This window comes from Danio aesculapii, chromosome 24 (genome assembly GCF_903798145.1).
Source record: "Danio aesculapii chromosome 24, fDanAes4.1, whole genome shotgun sequence".
NCBI lineage: Eukaryota > Metazoa > Chordata > Actinopteri > Cypriniformes > Danionidae > Danio > Danio aesculapii.
Genome location: NC_079458.1, coordinates 16,449,033 through 16,470,519, shown reverse-complemented (window position 1 = coordinate 16,470,519; position 21,487 = coordinate 16,449,033). Strand labels below are relative to the sequence as shown.

The window sequence follows — 21,487 nt, the reverse complement described above, 5'->3', positions numbered from 1 at the left end:
AGGGATTGACCCGCCTAATTAATGCTTCACCCCCCCCCCCCCCCCCCCCCCCCGAAGGATGTCTAAACAAGATATCATGGCGGTCAGCCCTTTAATAGTGAGAAATAGTTTTCCCTGATCTGTATCTTAAATAATAATATTAATAATTAAAATAATAGATAATATAAATATACATTTGACCATTCCTACAGTGGTTCATACATTATAGGGGTTCATACATAATTGCGCCAATCAGTCTTTGCAAGAATCATTCAACAGTCTAAACCAGCAGATAAAGAGAAGCGATGAATATTGTAAGTGGTCACAAGACACTTTTCTTGTAAAATAGGTGTTTGTATTTACATATAGCCCAAAAGGAAAGTAAAATTAGACGCATAGTTTGAGCTACAGTAACCTCTGAAGTAATCATAATACATTAAAATATCCCTCAAAACACAGAAAACTTAAACACGTCTTATTTATTTTAATTTTGATGTCATTTAAATAAATAGATACATTTGATTCACTGAAAACCTACCAAAAAAGTTGACCCGCCTTATTGCCAATGAATAATTCGCACCCTGATGCAAGGGCATGTGTATTAAAAAAAAAAAGATATGCACGTATGTATGTTGGTAATAATTATTGCAATATTTGCATACACAAGACCAGAGATGCCCAAACTAGGGCCCACAGGCAAAAGGTGGCCAATGGTAACCTTTGATTGGGCCCACCAACCAATCAGAGAAGAGATGGACAAATGATGGGGAAGGTTGGGGTGAATCCCTCAAACAGAGATTCTCATTTCTAATTTTACATAGCCGTTTGCTAGTTTGCAAAAAAAGCAGAACTGAAATTAAATGTTTTAGTTAAATGTGAATTAATCAGATTGTTTAAAGGATCATGAAACCCTAAAACACTTTTTTTTAGATATATATGTGTGGCACGTTGCTAAAAATACTATTAGGACACTATCAAGTGAAAATGTATTGTTTTAGTAAATTAAAAAACATTAAACTCCATTGTGTTTTTACTAAACTCCATTGGGTTTTATTTTAAGAAGTACATTATAAAATCCTAAATATATCTATAAATATTGATATGATTAATGTATTTTTTCTATATATTTTTTCTATTATTAAATTAGGAAGGTAACATGGCAATTTTAATGTAAAACAGTTTGGTATATTTAGCTTCGGCCCACCACCCTCAATCAAGTTTGGATTTTGGCTCTTTATATGAAAAAGTTTTGGCACCCCTGCACAAGACAATTGAGAATCATAAATGTCGATTTCCTGCTGAGCACTTTCAAACAAACTGAATACTTACAAATCATCTGTTGTGCCGTCAGAAAATTTCCCATAGCTTATGAGGCCGTAGTTATCCTTGTTCACCGCAATCACAATAATGACGACAGCCAAAGGCACTCCTGCAAGAACACATCAACCAAATCTATTCAGAAATCATTAACAGCAACAGAACCACTCAGCTAATTAAATAGCTGAACTTACCCCAGCCAACCAGAGAGAACTTCAGCATGTATCGGGACATGAAGTTGTTGAAGACCTTGACGATGGCCAGATACATATGCAGAGCCTCCAGCCCCATCCAGGTGAAGGAGACCAGCAGAAAGTAGTGAAGGAAGAAGGCCGTAGAAATGCACAGGCCTACTGCATCTTTGTACAGCGCGAGCCACGAGTCCAACAAGAACACCAGGTTCAGGAACAGCAGCGCAAAGCACAAATGGATCAAGATCTTCGAAGGAATGTCCCGACGGATTTTGCTGAAAGAATTGGGTAAGTCAATACATCTTTTTGGTTACAATTATACAATATATGATGCACCATAGAATGTTTTGAGTGAGCAACTGTGTGTTGTTTCATTTTAGAGGCTAAAAGCACAGAAAAGGAGAATGCTACTCACTCAAATGAGAGGTAAGTGAGTAAAGTGACTGAAAGAAAGATGGCAGACACCCCGCATCCAATGTAAGAGATGAAGGTGAGGATGGTGGCCTGCATTCGGTCAGTTACACCTTGCTGGCTAATGTCCTGTGAAGACAAAACAAAATGCAAAAGTGTATTCATTGTACAGAATGCAAGTAGAATCATGAATGCACGCATACGGCTGAGATCAGAATTATTAGCCCCCTTGAATTATTAGCCCCAATTGCTTTTCAACAGAGAGAAGATTTTTTTCAACACATTTCTAAACATAATAGTTAATAACTCATCTCTAATAACTGATTTATTTGATCTTTGCCATGATGACAGTAAATAATATTTGACTAGATATTTTTCAAGACACTTCTATACAGCTTAAAGTGACATTTAAAGGCTTAACTAGATTAATTAGGTTAACTAGGCAGGTATGGGTAATTAAACAATTTATTGTATGACAATGGTTTGTTCTGTAGACTATCGAAAACAAATATAGCTTACAGTGAATAATAATTTTGACCTTAAAATGTTTTTAAAAAAATTCTAAACTGTTTTTATTCCAGCCGAAAGAAAACAAAAAAGACTTTCTTCAGAAGAAAAAATATTATCAGACATACTGTGAAAATTTCCTTGCTCTGCTAAACATCATTTGGGAAATAAAAAATTAATAAAAAAAATAAATCAAAGGGGGGCTAATAATTCTGTCTTCAACTGTATATAAGCATCACAGATATGTGTAATTAATATCTAATCCATGATTAATAAGGTTAATGTTCAGCAAGAACCATGACTGATATCCAGTCTAACACCGTGTCCTAACAACATGCGACATGACAAGATTAGAGTTACAATGTGATGTGACACAACAGAAACCCTTGAAGAAATTATAAGGTTTTAATCGAATTAATGCATTTTAAACCTATTTAACATAATTAATAGGTTACTGAGGGACTGATGTTGATTTGCACAGTTCTGACTTCCATTTTCAAACTGTTTACTAGTTATTCTATTTTCAAGCTCTGAGGTAAACAATCTGCTGCAGCTTTTGGTAATATGGCAATGAATGTGACGTTAAATGGTATTTAAACTCATATTAGCAGCATTTAACACTAAGTAAAGCACATAATTTGTACCTGAGGTGATCATTGTCATACATGTAGTATTATTTGCTGTTGTTCCTAAAATAGGAACGTTACTGTCACAGTGGTTAGGACAAAAACTACTTTGAACATGGAAAAAATATCTTTTATCAGATCACGTGTTATTAGGACACAGTGTAAGAGTTTCATTCCTTTTTAATTAACACTATTTACATCTTTATTGTTGCAGCACTTTCTGCATAATATAAATATTTTTCATTAAGCTTCCTATTCTTCCTATTAAAAATCATAAGTTTTCTGTTTGCCACTAGTTATAAACTCTTTCAGACTTGATTATTTGAGCTACTAGAACATATGCTACTAGATGAAAGTCTTGTCGCCTATTCAAGTTATAGAAACAACAAATAATAACGTGACTTCTAGTTGATCATTTGGTATCAGAAGTGGCTTATATGAAAGGCAAAGGCCTCTAGATTACACTTATTTTACTAAAATAAAATAAGATCATGCCTTGATTTTTAATTATATAATTAGGACAGTAAGATCTGACTTTACTTAGTCTCACTTAACAGAAATAATGTACAGTATAGAATATAAAGTCATGGTGCAGTGAAATAAGTATTAATATTGTATATGATTCCTATGAGCTTGGACGACTGCATTCATCCATCTCTGCAATGACTCAACATAAGTTCAAAACTTATTAATAAAGTCATCTGGAATGGAAAAGAAAGCATTCTTGCAGGACTCCCAGAGTTCTTCAAGATTTTTTGGATTCATCTTCAATGCCTCCTTCATCTTACCCCAGAAATGCTCAATAATGTTAATTTCTGATGACTGGCCTGGCCAATCCTGGAGCACCTTGACTCCTTTGCTTTGAGGAACTATGTGGAGGCTGAAGTATGAGTAGGAGCACTATCCTGCTGAAGAATTTGCCCTCTCCTGTGATTTGTAATGTAATGGGCAGCCCATATGTCTTGATACCTCAGGCTGTTGATGTAGCCATCCACTCTGCAGATCTCTTGCACGTCCCCATACTGAATGTAACACCAAAACCATGATTTTTCCTTCACCAAACTTGACTGATTTCTGTGAGAATCTTGGGTCCATGCGGGTTCCAATAGGTCTTTGCAGTATTTGTGATGATTGGGATGCCGTTCAACAGATGATTCATTGGAAAAATACTTTCTGCCACTATTCCAAATGATCAACTAGAAGTCAGGTTATTATTTGTTGCTCTCACAACTGGGATCGACGACAAGACATTTGTCAGGTAGTGTAAGTAGTTATATTTTTAAAAAGTGCACATCTACTTTTATTTGTGTCTAATATGTCAGAAGTACAAACCATTATGCTTAGTTTCAAATTAAGCCTGCTCAAACATCAAAAAAGTCATGTAGATTGCATTACTGGATAGTACTTGTGGTTGCTTAACATTTTAATTGTAAAACAGTTGTCATAAATTAAATGTTTTGCTACTGCAGTCTTACCCTGCTCTCTTAACTTAATTGATGCTTTTGTGCTCTGCGCAGCCTACTTCAATTTGATTGGCCATTTTAATCAAATTGACACTGATTGCATTGTTTAATGGCTGAGGCAGGCTGATATAAAACTTAACTTTAAACCTTTTAGTAAAAATAACAGAATGCAGTATAATGCAGAACAGCAGAGCAATGGCAATACTTACCAAGAGCACAGCAAAGCTGGTCAGATGACTGCAGCTGCAGATGGTTTCGTTCTCCGTGCTGCTGTTCGTGACACTGCAGCCATCCCTATTCCAGCCTCCTGAACCTTCTAGAAAATCCAAAACGCATAGGAATTACAAGACCATTCTTAATTAGAAAGCTAGATAGCTCACATATTTTCTTAAGCTCACCATTTTTGTCAAAATCCCAGAAAACACAAACAGCTACATAGTTTCCCTGTGGGAGAAGAGTTAAGGAAGAGAAAGATCAGACAGCTTTCAGGTGGCAGTGAGACATATGATGTACAGTAAAATAGGAGCGCACACATACCGCAACAGGCTGCTTATTCATCAGAGTAAACTCTATGTTCTCCCTCAGGTTTCGCATTGACAGGTTAGCCATGCTAGAGCCCAGAATGTAGCTATTCAGCTTCATTTGGTTCAGATTTGTATCCTGTAGATGAATGCAAACAATGAATAATCTAAAAAAAAGAGGCTGATTCAACTCTTATCAGGTTTTTTTTTTTGGTGAAGGGTCTTTCGAAGCATCTTATAATGTGTTTACGTAAGGAATATTTCATTAAGATCCAAGATCTAGAAAATAATTCACACCACATGTGTGTAATGACGTTTTTGAGTGTGCATTATTTTCTAATAATTGAATGGCTTGAAGGCCATTTATTCCACTTATACAATGGTTAAACACCTAAAGTCTTTGTTCAGATGTTGTATTTCAAGACAATTATCCATTCATTCTCAAACTTTTCCTTTGCATAGGATTCATTTTTTTTATGTACCTCATCCAAAGCCTTTAGTTTTGATTGAATTTCTGACCATTGTAGGTTGTCAAATAACATAAATCATTCAGTGTACTGATATTTAAATGTAATGTGGTCAGGAATTGATTGGAGCTACTTTAGTTGTGAGTTTATCTGAAAACGATTGCAATCAGAATATAGCATCCAACAGCTCTGAAGAATAAATTATATTTCTAATGGAATTTCCTTTGCATTTTTTGAAAATATTCATGTTCATGTACACACCAATGCCATTGTTAAAATGGCTAATATTTGTATATATTTGTATACATACAAATATTTGTATTTTCAGCCCTGCATATGAATGAATGGTCAAAAGGTTCTGTGTCCTTCACTTCCTTCATCTAAACACAATCGTCAGCTGTTTTTGTACAAAAATTGTACTTGATATCTAATGAAAGCATGTGATCTAATTTAAAAAATACGAAGAAAAAATTATATATATATATATCAGCAGTATTACCTGAAAAAAGGTGGATTTCTGATAGAATGTGAACTGGACTCTAGAGGCCATCTTTTGTTCCTCTGGAGAGAGATTTTCAGTTAGGGATGCAGGCAGTGTTATTTTGCCCAGGTTTGGGGAGGAACTTTCCACAGCCCTGACTGATCTTTGAAGGGATTTTGTGACCTGTATTAACATAAATGTATATAAAAACTATGCACCATATTTTAGGTATGGCATCTGTTGTACTTCTGCACTGTAAAAAAACATTTGTTAATTAACAGGTTCCGTATTTTGTTGTTCATGCAATGCTTTCTGTTTATTTACGGTTGTGAATTGCATTATAGGAGATTTATTTCAGCTTTGGATGTTGAAAATTCAACTCTACAGATTAACAAAGTGACTTTTATTGACTTTTTAGCAGTTTGAGACGAGATATTGTTTAAGAAACCATATATAAAGAATACAAGGTTTTATACTGTATTTTACCACACAAATACAGACAATATATCACTTTAAACTATTAAAAATGTTCATAAAAGTCGCTTTTAACAATTGTTAACAATTGTTGGAAGAAAGATCAAGGTGTCATAATGCAATTCAAAATCATAAATAAATGGGAAAAATAAAAACATGAAACACAAACTAAGGAAAACTGCTAATTCACTGATATTTTTTACTGTGCTTCAGACCATACCTGTGGGTTTAAGGGATCTGCAATTGAGAAGGATGTTGGCCTAAAATTGGTCCCATCGACTTTGGCTACAGTCAACGCGAGTGAATCAAATACAAGGTTTACAAACTGGTCCGGAATCACAAGTTTTAGAGCCAAATCATCCACAGCTTTGATTAACCTACAAAGCACAATAGAATGTTTACTAACCGGATTTCACAAGTGATTAAATGGTTGTGTTGAACTTGCATCTCACCGGTTAGAGGAGGAACCCAGAGTTCCTGAAGTGCTGTTTAGAAAATTGTTGATGACGCCAAGCACAGTTCGACCCAGATCCACACTGATATTCGGTGCAGAGAGAATATTCTCTAGCTTGCTGACCAGCTGGTTCACCTCACTTGAGTTTAGAGATGCTATATCGTGGGTTTGATTCAGAAGATTACCAGCAACTGCATCTGGGCTTTCAGTTGTTGCTGAAAATGTAGACATTTAAATCAGATATTGTTTAATATATGGCATTGAAATATACAGTAATCTTGAAACATTTGGACACTTTAATGCTTTATTCAAAAAGGATGAAACAATAAGAAATGATCAACAAATAATGTTTTGGTCTGCAAAAATGGGATTGTGCAACATTAAGACTATAATTCAGACCTCCTGCATGGATTAAAAGTAGACATGGCATTCATGAAGCGAGCTGTGTCTGAAATGACCACTACTGATACCACATGATAATACTATACTAGAATATATGTTTGATTTGTATTTGCTTTTTCAAAATAAATACCACCACAAGAGTGTATATAGTTTCACACACAGCCAATGTGGAATTTGTTGTGTAAGTTTTACAAAACTACACACAAAAATCCTATTATGTTATGGATCCAATATACTATAATTGTAACAATAGTTGTAATTGTGTAGTAGTAACAGAATTGCTATAATTATATAATTCTTTTTTGGGACTTTCTGAAGGGAAATCATGATATCACCATGTTTTATTATGTTTAATAAGTCAATATTAGTTAGTATTCTTCAATATTTAAAATAATTACAAAAGCTGAATGAACAATTGATTAAAGCCAAATTATTAATTGGTAATAATAAAATATTTCATGATTAATCATTTGAATAATTGTTCATTATCAAACTATTTTTTGTTGCACTGGGTACAAAATGTTAAGTGGAATGTACATACAATTATACAACAGTTCTGTCTGGTTCTTGAATCTGATTGGCTGATAGCCATGCGATATTCTGCTAGTAACAGCACTCGTACAGCTTCTTCACCCTTGTGTGTTACTCCGCCCACATACAGCACCAAGCAGAGGACACTCTACAGTTTGACATATTGCTGCTGTTAAGCAACATAATGTACTTTTCAGGCGTTTTTAATTGAGAATGTAGTTGTTAGATTGCAATTATGCCATTTATTTGTGAGGATAGTGCCTATTTTAAATATTTATAATTTTTGAGAGACAGTGTGTCGGCGGCAATTAGCCTGTCTTTGAGCAAAGACGATGTCTTTGAGTTGACGATGTTCATCCAGAAGATCATCCACAGGTAAATGACTTTCTAAGTCGATCTCTCTTTTTTGTATGTTGTAGTGCTGCATTTATACCATAGTAATTTTGTGATCTCCTGATTGTAACAGAGAAATACTGGGAGATATCTCTGTAGATTGAGATGGCATTTCATAATTCTTATAATCTTAATATGTGAGCAAAATCACCTTTTTTGTCATCACTTTTTAAATTACACTAGAAAATCATTCAAATACTGGCTCTAAAATGACATTGGTGAAGTAGCAACGGTTTCTGCGGTTCTGACATCAGCTGCAGATGTGAATGAATGGCGGTAGAAAGTAGTTCCTCTTACAAAAGGGTTTTGAGACTCCGTGTTTGATTTTCCTTTTTATACACATAATTATGCCGTCGAACTGTTGTATAAACGCAATATCACACTCGTAGCAGTGCGGTGTAGGTGCATATCATCACTAATGGGACACTAACCACTAATGCCTCCCACAAGTGCCGATTTACAGCCACATTGCACTGCTACGAGTGTGATATTGCTCACATACATAACAACTATACAATATATATTTTAAATGTCTCTCTCTCTCTCTCTCTCTCTCTCTCTCTCTCTCTCTCTCTCTCTCTCTCTCTCTATATATATATATATATATATATATATATATATATATATAATGCTACTTGATTTCATATTTTGGTATCAATACCATATTTGTAAATACCATATTTGTAAATATCTATACCTAAAATATACCATATTTTATGGTTAACTATATTTTATGGTAAATTTTGGTAAAGAAATCAATACATTTAAGCCCAATACTGTAATATATATTACATTTTCTTATCCCTTTAAGTGTCCAAATATTTCTAGGAAACACTAACTATATTACAATTTAAATATGTTTCAGATATTTGAGTAAAGCATATATAAAGCCAAACCTGAAGTGGTTGCCGTTGTAACAGTGGAAGTTGACGGAACATTTGGAATGGTGGTTGTTGTGGTCACCGGTCTTGTGTTGCTTATAGTTGTTGAATTTGGAGCAAGAACTGGAGGTGCTGTTGTGGAAGTGGAGCTTGGGGTTGTGTCAATAGTGGTAGCATTTGTTGGTATGTTTTTAGGAGTAGTGGTTGGGATTATTGTAGTAGTTGTATTGCTGATTGTATTTCCATTAACAGCTGAATCTGTTGTGTTAAGGAGACCAACAGTTGTGACAGACACTGTAGTTGGCACACTGGTAATAGTTTCTGTTGTTTTTGTTGTGTTATTGGAGGATTCTTTGGGGTCTATGATAGGACTGACAGTAGTCTTGTTGAAGCTGGTAGTATTCATTGGTATAGTTGTTGTGTTTTTTACCAAGTATGTTGCATTTGATTGTGTTGTGTTGATTAGGGAATCTGTTGTGTTCAAGGTTACATTCATTGGCATAGCTGTTGTGTTTATTGCCAGGTCTGTTGTATTTGATTGTGTTGTATTGAATGGGGAATGTGTTGTGTTTAAGGTTATGTTTATTGGCATAGCTGTTGTGTTTTTTGCTAAGTCTGTTGTGTTTGATTGTGTTTTATTAAATGGGGAATCTGTTGTATTCAAAGTTACGTTTATTGGCATAGCTGTTGTGTTTATTGCCAAGTCTGTTGTGTTTGATTGTGTTGTATTGAATGGGGAATCTGTTGTGTTTAAGGTTACATTAATTGGCATAGCTGTTGTGTTTATTGCCAAGTCTGTTGTATTTGATTGTGTTGTGTTGAATGTGGAATCTGTTGTGTTTAAGGTTACATTAATTGGCATAGCTGTTGTGTTTATAGCCAAGTCTGTTGTATTTGATTGTGTTGTGTTGAATGTGGAATCTGTTGTGTTTAAGGTTACATTAATTGGTATAGCTGTTGTGTTTATAGCCAAGTCTGTTGTATTTGATTGTGTTGTATTGAACGGGGAATCTGTTGTGTTCAAAGTTACATTAACTGGCATATTTGTTGTGTTTCTTGCCAAGTCTGTTTTGTTTGATTGTGTTTTGTTGAATGATGAATCTGTTGTGTTCAGAGTTACATTAACTGGCATATCTGTTGTGTTTATAGCCAAGTCTGTTGTGTTTGATTGTGTTGTGTTGATTAGGGAATCTGTTGTGTTCAAAGTTACATTCATTACCGTATCAGTTGTGTTTTTTACTATGTCTGTTGTATTTGATTGTGTTGTATTGAATGGGGAATTGGTTGTGTTCAAAGTTACATTCATTGGCATAGCTGTTGTGTTTATTGCCAAGTATGTTGTATTTGATTGTGTTGTATTGAACGGGGAATCTGTTGTGTTCAAAGTTACATTAACTGGCATATTTGTTGTGTTTATTGCCAAGTCTGTTTTGTTTGATTGTGTTTTGTTGAATGATAAATCTGTTGTGTTCAGAGTTACATTAACTGGCATATCTGTTGTGTTTATAGCCAAGTCTGTTGTATTTGATTGTGTTGTGTTGAATGGGGAATCTGTTACGTTTAAAGTAACATCTGTAAAACGTGTTGTTTTAATAGTTGTATAGTTAAGAGAATCAATTGTAGTGCTGTTAAGGTGTGTATCTGTTGTGGCATTACCTCTAGCATGTATGGTTTCCATTGTAGAACTATTCAGAAGTTGTGTAGTCACAAATGGAATGTCTGTTGTATTAAATTCAGTTGACTGAGTTGTGTTGTGTGAAGATTTGTTTACATTCATTTGCGAGTCTGTTGTGTGAGCTAGGGTTGTGTCATTTAAGGTTGTTGCATTTTCGGAAAGAGCAGTTGTGATATATTGTGTAGCATGTGGAGTTTCGGTTGTGTTGTGGTAACCGTGAGGATTAGTGTTTCCAAGTTTTGTGCTATACTGTGTCATATTAAACTGTGTAACATCTGTACTTTTGTTTGTTACACCAGAGAAATAAGAACTACTTGTGTTAGATTGTGTCACATATTCGGCAGCTTTGGGTGATGTGACTGTAGAGTTGAGAAGTGTGACTGTTGTATTGAATGGTGTGACTGTTGTATGATCTAGTGTGGTTGAGGTGTAAGGCTTGGTCATTTGAGGTCTGACTGTTGAATTTAGTGCAACAGGTGTAATGGGAGTTCTACTTATCTGTGTAGTTGTTTTTAACGGTGTACCTGTTGTATTATTGTATGATGGTGTATTATTGATTGGTGTGACCATTGTACTGACTGCTGAGGCTGTTGTATTGAGTGTTGTACCAGTTGTACTGACCAATGTGGTTGTTGTATTGTGTGGTGTCCTGGTTGTGTTGACTAGTTGGGTTGTTACATCAAGTGTAGCATTTGTAGTAATTATCAGTGATGGTGTTACATTGTATGGCATATCTGTTGATGACGTTGTATTGTGTGGCATTTCTGTTGCACTGACCAGTGAGGTTTGAGTATTGAGTGTTATATTAGTTGTACTGATCATTGGCGAAGTTGTACTGTGTGGTGTGCCTGTTGTTTCAACTGATGAGGTTGTTACTGTGTGTGGTATAGCTGTTGTACTCATCATTGGGGTTGTAATATTGAATGTGGTTTCTGTTATTGTGACTGATGAAGATGTTATAGTGTGTGGTGCATCTGTTGAATGTACTGGTACGGCTGTTATGTTAGCTGTAATTTCTGTTGTTATGCTAAGTCCCTTTGTAGTTGCACTGTCCAGTAATGGTGTTATACTCTGTGGTGTGCTTGTTGCTTGAGTTAGAGAGGTTGTGTTATTTTGTGGCACATCTGGTCTGACAATTGATGCATCAAGTGTTGTATCTCTTGTACTGTCAGGTGAGGTTGTTACATTTAGTGTTGTATCACTTGTGCTGACTGAGGTTGTTGAACCATTAGGTCTGCCTGTTGTATGGACTGGTGAGGATGTTCTATTAAGGGTTATATCTGTTATGATATACTGTGTTTTTGTCATATTTAATGCTGTTGCTGTTGTTCTCACTGGTTGGGTTGTTGTATTTATCATTGATGTTGTTGTACTGTTTGGTGGGCCTACTGTACTAACATGTGAAGTTGTAATATTGTTTGATATGCCTGCTGTGTTCTCCGGTGGGGGTGTTAAATCGAGTGTTGTATCTGTTGTGCTGACCATTGAGACTGTTGCATTGTTTTCTGTACCTGCTGTACTCTCTGTTGAGGTTGTAACATTTATTGTCATAATCATTGTACTGTCTTTTGGGGTTGTAATATTGGGTATCAGATCTGTTGTATTGCTCACAGGTGAAGTTTTATCATATGTTTTATGTGTTGAACTGATCACTGAGAATGTAATATTGTGTGCTGTACCTGTTGTATTGTCAATTAGAGATGTCTTATCATTCATTGTGTCTGTTGTACTGACCACTGAGGTAGTGCCTTTGTATGGTGTACTTGTTGGATGGACTGATGGGGTTGTTAGATTTTGTACTGTTGTACTGACCATTGAGGATACTTTATCGTACTGTGTATCTGTTGTATTGACCGTTGTTGTTGTATCGATCGTTGTATCTGTTGTGCTGAGCATTGAGGCTGTTTCATTGTTTTTTGCGCCTGCTGTACTCCCTGAAGTTGTTATATTTGATATTGTATTCAATATACTGACCATTGGGGGTGTAATATTGTGTGTTGAACCTGTTGTGTTGCCAACTATATATGTGTTATTATATGTTGTCTGTGTTGTAGTGATCACTGAGTTTGTTTCATAGTATGGTGTACCTGTTGTATGGGCTGGTTCAGTTGTTGTCTTTTGTACTGTTGTACCGACTACCAAGATTGTTTTTTCATTTAGATTATCTGTTGTATTGACCACAGAGGCTGTTGTATTGTTTGCTGTAGCTTCGGTATTGACCGTTGGAATCTTTATTTCAAGTGTTGTATCAGTTATGTTGACCATTGAGGCTGTTGTGTTGTTTTCTGTACCTTCTTTACTTTTTGTTGAAATTGTTATATTTATAATTGTATTAATTGTACTGACCATTGGGGTTGTATTATTGTATGTGGCACCGGCTGAATTGCTAATTTGAGATGATTTATCATATGTCGTATGTGTTGTACTGATCTCTGAGGTTGTTTGTTGATTTGCTATACTGATCAGTGGGGATGTTATATTGTTTGGTGTACCTGAGGTATTGACCAATGAGGATGTTGTCTGTTGATTTGTTGCACTGGTCAGTGGGTATGTTATATTGCTTGGTGTACCTGTGCTATTGACCAATGAGGCTGTTGTCTGTTGTATTGTTGTACTGGTCAGTGCAGATGTTATATTGTTTGGTGTTATATTATTTGGTGCACCTGATGTATTGACCAGTGGGGTTGATGTCTGTTGATTTGTTGCACTGGTCAGTGGGGATGTTACATTGTTTGGCGTACCTGAGGTATTGACTAGTGTGGATGTTGTATGTTGTATTGTTGTACTGGTCAGTGGGGGTGTTATATTGTTTGCTGCACCTGTGCTATTGACCAATGGTGCAGTTGTCTGTTGTATTGTTGTACTGGTCAGTGGGGGTGTTATATTGTTTGCTGCACCTGTGCTATTGACCAATGGTGCAGTTGTCTGTTGTATTGTTGTACTGGTCAGTGGGGGTGTTATATTGTTTGCTGCACCTGTGCTATTGACCAATGGTGCAGTTGTCTGTTGTATTGTTGTACTGGTCAATGGGGATGTTATATTGTTTGCTGCACCTGTGCTATTGACCAATGGTACAGTTGTCTGTTGTATTGTTGTACTGGTCAGTGTGGATGTTAAATTGTTTGGGGTAGAAGTTGTACTGACTGATGGGATTGTTGTCTGTTGTATTGTTGTACTCACTGATGGGACTGCTGTCTGTTGTATTGTTGTACTGGTCAATGGGGCTGTTATATTGTTTGCTGCACCTGTGCTATTGACCAATGGTGCAGTTGTCTGTTGTATTGTTGTACTGGTCAATGGGGATGTTATATTGTTTGCTGCACCTGTGCTGTTGACCAATGGTGCAGTTGTCTGTTGTATTGTTGTACTGGTCAATGGGGATGTTAGATTGTTTGCTGCACCTGTGCTATTGACCAATGGTACAGTTGTCTGTTGTATTGTTGTACTGGTCAGTGTGGATGTTAAATTGTTTGGGGTAGAAGTTGTACTGACTGATGGGATTGTTGTTTGTTGTATTGTTGTACTTACTGATGGGACTGCTGTCTGTTGTACTGTTGTACTGATATTTGAGGATGTCATATTGTTTTGTGTAATTGTTGTATTGACCAGTGTACCAACTGCTGAGGATGTCATATTGTTTGGTGCTGGAATGAGCGGTAGGCTTGTTGTATTAGATAAAACATTGTTTGTTTGAGAGTCTCTACTGTTGATGGATGTAGGAGATGTTAATACTGTTCTATTGAGTGGTGTATCATGAGTGTTTAAGATCGTTGTAGATGCTGTGACTGCAGTCTGTGTTTGAGTGGTAGTTACTAATGGAGAAATGATGTTTGGTAATGCAGCACTGCTTCCAGAGCTTGTTTTGGGAGTTGTGTAGGGTTCAGAAGGGAAGATCACACAGCTGTCTTTTAAAAGAAGAGCAAACGTTTGACCCTGTGCACTGGAAAACAGAACAGAAGTGTTCAGTTCATTTGGAGCACTCTTTTTAGTCCTAGAACAACATTCCTGTTAAACAAACAATCTTATTCCATTGTAGGTTGAAATTCTTGATTCTGATTGGCTTGAGGGTGTGCAATAAAATTACACCCTTGGTTTTATGCACAAGTACTTCCAGTCACTTTTGATCACAGTTACTGTGCGTTCAGACCAAAGGTGACGAGAGCATTAAAGTTCACTCTGGCCGCCCTGGCGACTGTCTGCCTTAACAGCTCCAGCGGCGATAGCGTTAAAATTTGCAACATTGATGTTGTATTTAAAGGAGCCGTTGCAGCATATCATCAAATCAGTTATATTCCTGCATAAAAACATTCTGTTTTATATTGTTGCATGAGATTCCCGCTTTTTTTAAAGAAAAAAATAATTACATTAATGCACATCAGTAACTTTGCTGTAACTTTTTTAAATGTTTGTCCTTGTCAGAAAACATTGTAAAGAATTGGAAATCTGGTGACAATTCTGGCGCAATAATCAAACCCTTGGGAACAACTGTGGTCGGAACCAAAGTTCACAAGATTGTGTTCTCTGGACTCCTCTCAAGCGGTAGACTTCTACATTCCAATTGCTTGCCGCCGAACCACGTCATAGCTCATTACCCTAAAGTTGACTTTAGACTGGCGAAGAAGCGCCGCGCTGCTCCTCGCCGCCAATCGCCGCTGGCTCCCATTGAAAATTAATGACTTCCAGCTACATTAACGCTTTCGCCGTTTTCGGTGTGAATGGACAGTTAGAAATAAATGCACTTCCCCTAAACCTTAGCAGTAACCATAGCAATTCAGTGAGAGTGGTGGAGCCTTCATTTTCATGTATTAGAAACGCACTTATATTTGAACAGCTGCTTACGGTCCCGATATGTTTACTATTTAATGTTATGCAAAAACAAATAGGATTCAAAAAGGGGACTAGGAGACTTAACATTCCATAACTGACGAAAATTCTGTCAAAATACTGCACTGCAAAGAGCACAATCAGCCTTTAACTTAGCAAATGACCATGAAATAAGTGGCATAATCAACGGCTTGCCATGTGTTAGAGGATTTTGAATGAACTTTGCGGAGGCTCCACTGCATGTTGGGTGGTTCTTTGCCTCCATGTTGTGCATTTATAATTCTTTAATGCAGAGTCGGCAAGCAATTGATTGTCCCTTACCTAAATAGCCCAAAGATTTTAGCAAAAATATGCTGATAAGAATGTTTCTCAATACAAAAAATGCAGTCCTAAACTTAAAATTAATATCTGACTGGTTGGTTCTGCTCTAGAATAAATAAGTACATTGGTCCAGCCACACAAATCAGTAATTTGTACACTGCCAAAAATTCAGAATTGCATTTGAAAGTTGTTCTTTGTGGGTGACATTTCTATAATCTTGCCATCTGGCTTAAATATACAAATGCACCTTTGTAAATATAGCTGATTGGAAACAAAAATGCTATGTGCATAGTGTAAAAACTGGACTTAATACAATATTTACCATGTCATATTGTCTGTGATGTCATTGATATCCAAGTAATTGTCAACCGAGACCCAAGTAAGTGTGGAATTCAAAGGAATGGTTTCTGAGACATTGGGCGACCGACATATGGCTGTATGGCAGAGAAACAGAAAATGGCATTTTCACTGTTTACACCACTTGAATGAGCGATAAATAAGGAATAATTGTACATACAGTTTAACACTTACCTAATCTTCTAAGAGGACCATCAAAACTAATGTTGATACTGTTCATCCAAGACATGCGAATAGCTTTACTAACTGTACAAACATCCAGTGATTTTGACAGCTGCAGAGCTAGCATACATGAGTATAGCCTGAGGAAAAATAGACAGGTTAATCTGATGTATTGTAAAATTTCCAGACATACATTGTAGTAACACATACCTTGTTGCTTCACCAAAACATTCCAAGTGCATTCCCTGCAAAGCATCAAGAACTTCATGTACAGAAAAATGTTCATCCAATAAGATTATTTTACTGAAATTGGAAACAATGGAAGTTTACCTGGTACAGTTCAGAAGAAGAATTACACATAGATCTGTGAACAAAGAGAATGAACGCCATACAGACATTTAAATAATAACTTGTGGTCAGAAATCTGTCACTTTTATTTATTTAATGTTATTGACAAGCCTTAATTTCTTTTTTTTTTAATCTTACTGATCCCAAATGTTTTTAAATCACAATAACATATTCATATATTAGAGTGTGTCTTGTTTGATTTCATTTTTAAATGACTTTTAATCATGATTTACACTACACACATAATAAAAATTGGTGTATCAATACAATATACACCAAATAGTCCTGTTAGAGGTATTTAAAATGAGACTCAAGATAAAACAAGTGATAAATTAAAACAATAATTTAATCTAGTTAAAACTTTTATACATCATTTGTCAGTTGTTATTCATTTATCATAAATAATAATAAAATAAAACTAATAAAATTAGGTATGATCTGATTTAGTAGCAATGGCATACATACTTTGTTATTCCAGATCCGCTACAGGGATTGCTCAACCGTACAACCTATTGGATGTAGAAATAACATTAATAAAACAGTATTCATATTTTGTCAGTCATTGTTATATTCCATTGTTGTGCCAGTTTTATTAAATAGCAATATGTTTTGCTTACCCTTTCACTAAAACAATTTTTAGAGACTCACCATGTTCTGAACGTAGGTGAAATTCACATCTGGGCTTTCAATCTTTAGACGAACAGCATAATATGTCTCTAAACATAGTATTGAAAGAGAGAGAGAGAGAGCCTCTGATTAGTCCACAACACACACTTGTATATATTTACACTGTATGTACATCATATCCATTCACCTACCATTATCGTTAGCCCCATAACACGTACAATTGCTTGTGACTTGCTTGTCATCTTCTACAAAAAATATACATAACTTTAAATGTGATACCATTATTGGTAATGATGGCCAAAAGTAAATCTAAAGAGAAGTAACACTCACTGGACTGATTAGCAATCAAGTTATTATAAGAGCTAATGCGAGAAAGAGAAAACAAAGAAGAATTAATAGTGTGATCTCACATAAACTTCTTAACATGTCAAGTATGTCAAGTCTGTAATGAGCAGTACATCTTACCATGTGACATTGACATATTCTTGGCTCTTGCAGACATCATCGTAAGACATTGGAGATGTGCAATGCAAAAAAACACCTCCAGGGGCTGAAATATTGGGCTCTGGACAAAGGCCTTTTCCTATTAAGGAATTTTAGTCATTCAGTGAGACTATCTTTTAAACTGCTGCCTATCAATGTTATGTGCTCATATAGATCACTTTTATGGTGCTTTAAGATTCATTTTGTAGCCTAACAGACCTAGTATGCATTCACATTTCATTTTTAGATTGACGTATGGATACGTAATTGATGAGTGGATTTCATTTTTGTATGAACTGTTCCTAAAAGCTGAATATAAATTGCTTGATAAAGTCCAAATTTATGCGCTTGTCTATACTCACCCACTCTTTCAATGTCTCCCAGAAGCTGGACCTGGATTGATGGGTCTGTAGTCCTGTTTTCTATCAGGCTGTGGAGGATGTATTTATTCACCGGCTGGCTCAACTGTAGCAGCACAGTGCAATTGGTTGCTCTGCAGGAATGGAGGCAGTAGTGGCGTCACTTATTGTTGAATTTGAATGAGAACATTGCTGCATTTCAAATGGGATAAATCTGCATCTAAAGGGTATCATATTGAAGGGTCATTCCAAATATAATTGCTCCACATTTAAAAGGCCCTTCAGAATGGTAAAGTAATGGACACTTTTTACTTCCATGAATTTTGGTGCATGTTTAATTTATGGTGTAGACGTTTCAAGGAATAGTGGCAATCTGCGGCCCAGGGGTTGAGGAACACTGTTCCAGGGTCACATTTTTGTTGTGTAGTTAAGAGACTTTGGTTTGACTTACTGAATATTCTGCTTGTCTTCACATCTAACCTCAGCAGTCTATGTATATAAAAAATATATATATTTATAATTATTCAATGCTGGACAACATCAAAACATTAAGCTCCGAAACAAATAAGACTTACCACAAAGACTATGCTAGGTTGGCATGATGTATTTTTAACTCCTGTTACTGAAAATCCAGCAGAGCAGGTGCTCATATTAAAAACATCTGAAAACTGAATATAGGGGGAAAGCATGAGAATAAAAAATTAAAATGTCACAATGAAAATATTGCAGTAAATTTAAATCAGGGGTGTCCAACTTCCTTTAACACACCTGCCTGGAAGTTTCTAGTAAATCTATAAAGAACTTGATTTGCTGGTTCAGGTGTGTTTAAGTTGGGTTGGAACTAAAATATGCAGTTTGGGCACCCCTAATTTAAATATTACAAAATGTTATATACAGTTGAAGTCAGAATTATTAGCCCCCCCTTTGATTTTTTTTAAAAAACCTTTTTAAAAACCATTTTAAGGTCAAAATTATTAGCCCATTTAAGCTATTTTTTTTTTCGATAGTCTAGAACAGGGGTGGGCAAACTCGGTCCTGCACAGTTTAGCTCCAACTCTAATCAAACACACCTGCTTATGGATTTCTAGTGATCTTGAAGACACTGATTAGCTTGTTCAGGTGTGTTTGATTAGTGTTGGAGGTAAACTGTGCAGGACACTGGCCCTCCAGGACCGAGTTTGCCCACCCCTGGTCTAGAACAAACCATCGTCATACAATACATTGCTTAATTAACCTAACCTGCCTAGTTAACCTAATTAGCCTAGTTAAGCCTGTAAATGTCACTTTGGCCGCATTCACACTGCACTGTTCAAGTGACTCAATTCTGATTTTATTCTCCCATGTGGCAGAGATCGTATATGGCCCATGAGCATGTTAGCAGGAACAAATCACATGGATTCCGCTTTACTCAAATCAGATTCAGGTCTTGTTCATATGTGGAAATTTATCCGATATGAATCGGATCCGTGCCCTTGTGTCTGCAGTGTAAGCAGGTAGATTGGATTTTCACCTGTCAATGCGAGTCGCGCATCATTAAAAACCATAGCGAATGACGTCAAGTCTGACACTTTATTTTCAGAACAGACTTCAGCTGAGTCCTAAACCTTAAATCTCATACACGAGGACTTAAACAGCTTTTATATTGTCATAAGGCACAGGTATTTAAGCATGTTAACGAGAGCGAGGGAGCGCAATGTCCGCCACGTAACCAATATAAACTAATATAAAACTAGTGCATACATCACGTGCATAAATCACGCCATGGACATGACATTAAGATGTCTACTGGTTTAAAAAAGCCTATATATTAAAAGAAGATGGACAAATGAGAACCTTTCTGTCATAAACTATAGTAATAATAAATAATATTTACTGTCATCATGGCTAAGATCAAATAAATCAGTTATTAGAAATGAGTTATTAAAACTATTATGTTTAGAAATGTGTTGAAAAAAAAATCTACACTTAGTTAAACAGAAATTGGGGGAAAAATAAACAGGGGGACTAATAATTCAGGGGGGCTAATAATTCTGACTTCAACTGTAACTATCATGAATATATATTATTATAAACGTTGTTATAAAAATCTGCTCTTACCCAAATTTTAATTCCTTTCTCTGTCAAATTGGAGCCATTCACCTCCACAAGCATCCAGTAATATGAAGCTATGAAGTAAAAACAGATATTTTTACACATTCCCAGGAATCACCACATTAAAATATGTCTCCTCTGAATAAAATAAGATTTGTCTAAGAAATGTTCTCCTTCTTACATTCATTACTGCAGTACTGGGAAAAGTTACACTGTGCCACGAATGGGTCTGAAACAAAGGGAAAGACACATCAAAGCATTGAACCATTAGGATTAATTTTAAAATGTATAAATTATGTAGTATGTGGCAGAATGAGAGAATGAAGGTAAGGAATTTAATTTAACATCCTGTAATTATCACCGAAATAGAAACCATCTGTCTTTTTCAGAAAATGAAGGGGGAAAAAGACAATCAGAAGGCAGTGATAATAGCCGCACCTGTGACTAATGTATCATTATTCGTCATTGTTCGCAGAACCGCCGTCTGATTGGTTACTTGAGTTGTAACATTTGGTGCAGCGGAAAAGATTGCTGTTGCGCTGTTGGTTGTTGTATCTGAGGTATCGGATTCACTGATTGGTTGGCTAATGCTTGAAAGAGTCTGGGCAGATATTGATGTGGTCTGGGTAGTTTGAGGGGTTGTGGTAGACACTGGTGAGGTTGAAGAAGGAGATGACATGTCTGACAGACTAGTTGTGTTATTCACATCTGAATCTGTCAGAGCTTGAGTCGAAGGTGTAATAGTTGATTGCGTTGTGGTAGTTGATGTGAGGGGAAGTTGTGTTGATGTATTTGGATTCATTGAAGAAGCTGTAGTTGATGCGGGTGGAAGTTGGGTTGATGTATCGGGATTCGTTGAAGTTGTAGTTGGTGTTGATGTGAATTGTGCTGCTGTATCTGGATTCATTGTAGAAGTTTCTGATGTGAGTTGTGTTGCTGTATTGGGAGCCACTGAAGTTGTTAATATGAGTTGTGTTGCTCTATTGGGAGTTATTGAAGAAGTTCTTGATGGGAGTTGTGTTGCTGTATTGGGAGTCATTGAAGTTGTTGTTGATGTGAGTTGTGTTGCTGTATTGGGAGTCATTGAAGAAGTTTCTGATGTGAGATGTGTTGCTGTATTGGGAGTCATTGGAGTTGTTGTT

At 36.1% G+C, this 21,487-nt stretch overlaps 1 protein-coding gene across 1 annotated transcript in view; it reads right to left on the bottom strand.

Annotated features, from left to right (window-relative positions):
• Positions 1–21,487, bottom strand: part of adgrg2a (adhesion G protein-coupled receptor G2a) — a 27,896-nt gene extending 6,409 nt beyond the window's left edge. The window contains exons 1-25 of the mRNA XM_056450263.1: positions 20,784–21,487; positions 20,527–20,574; positions 20,352–20,419; positions 18,830–18,922; positions 18,706–18,743; positions 18,258–18,388; positions 17,878–17,995; positions 17,743–17,774; positions 17,604–17,657; positions 17,434–17,501; positions 17,251–17,294; positions 16,768–16,801; positions 16,648–16,682; positions 16,450–16,577; positions 16,241–16,352; positions 9,114–14,713; positions 6,890–7,106; positions 6,658–6,814; positions 5,982–6,146; positions 5,032–5,154; positions 4,893–4,938; positions 4,704–4,810; positions 1,903–2,027; positions 1,491–1,762; positions 1,309–1,408 (exon numbers count right to left, since the gene is read on the bottom strand). Of these exons, the coding sequence (XP_056306238.1) occupies positions 1,309–1,408; positions 1,491–1,762; positions 1,903–2,027; positions 4,704–4,810; positions 4,893–4,938; positions 5,032–5,154; positions 5,982–6,146; positions 6,658–6,814; positions 6,890–7,106; positions 9,114–14,713; positions 16,241–16,352; positions 16,450–16,577; positions 16,648–16,682; positions 16,768–16,801; positions 17,251–17,294; positions 17,434–17,501; positions 17,604–17,657; positions 17,743–17,774; positions 17,878–17,995; positions 18,258–18,388; positions 18,706–18,743; positions 18,830–18,922; positions 20,352–20,419; positions 20,527–20,574; positions 20,784–21,474 (8,606 nt within the window). The 5' untranslated portion in view covers positions 21,475–21,487. The remainder of the gene's footprint in view (positions 1–1,308; positions 1,409–1,490; positions 1,763–1,902; positions 2,028–4,703; positions 4,811–4,892; positions 4,939–5,031; positions 5,155–5,981; positions 6,147–6,657; positions 6,815–6,889; positions 7,107–9,113; positions 14,714–16,240; positions 16,353–16,449; positions 16,578–16,647; positions 16,683–16,767; positions 16,802–17,250; positions 17,295–17,433; positions 17,502–17,603; positions 17,658–17,742; positions 17,775–17,877; positions 17,996–18,257; positions 18,389–18,705; positions 18,744–18,829; positions 18,923–20,351; positions 20,420–20,526; positions 20,575–20,783) is intronic.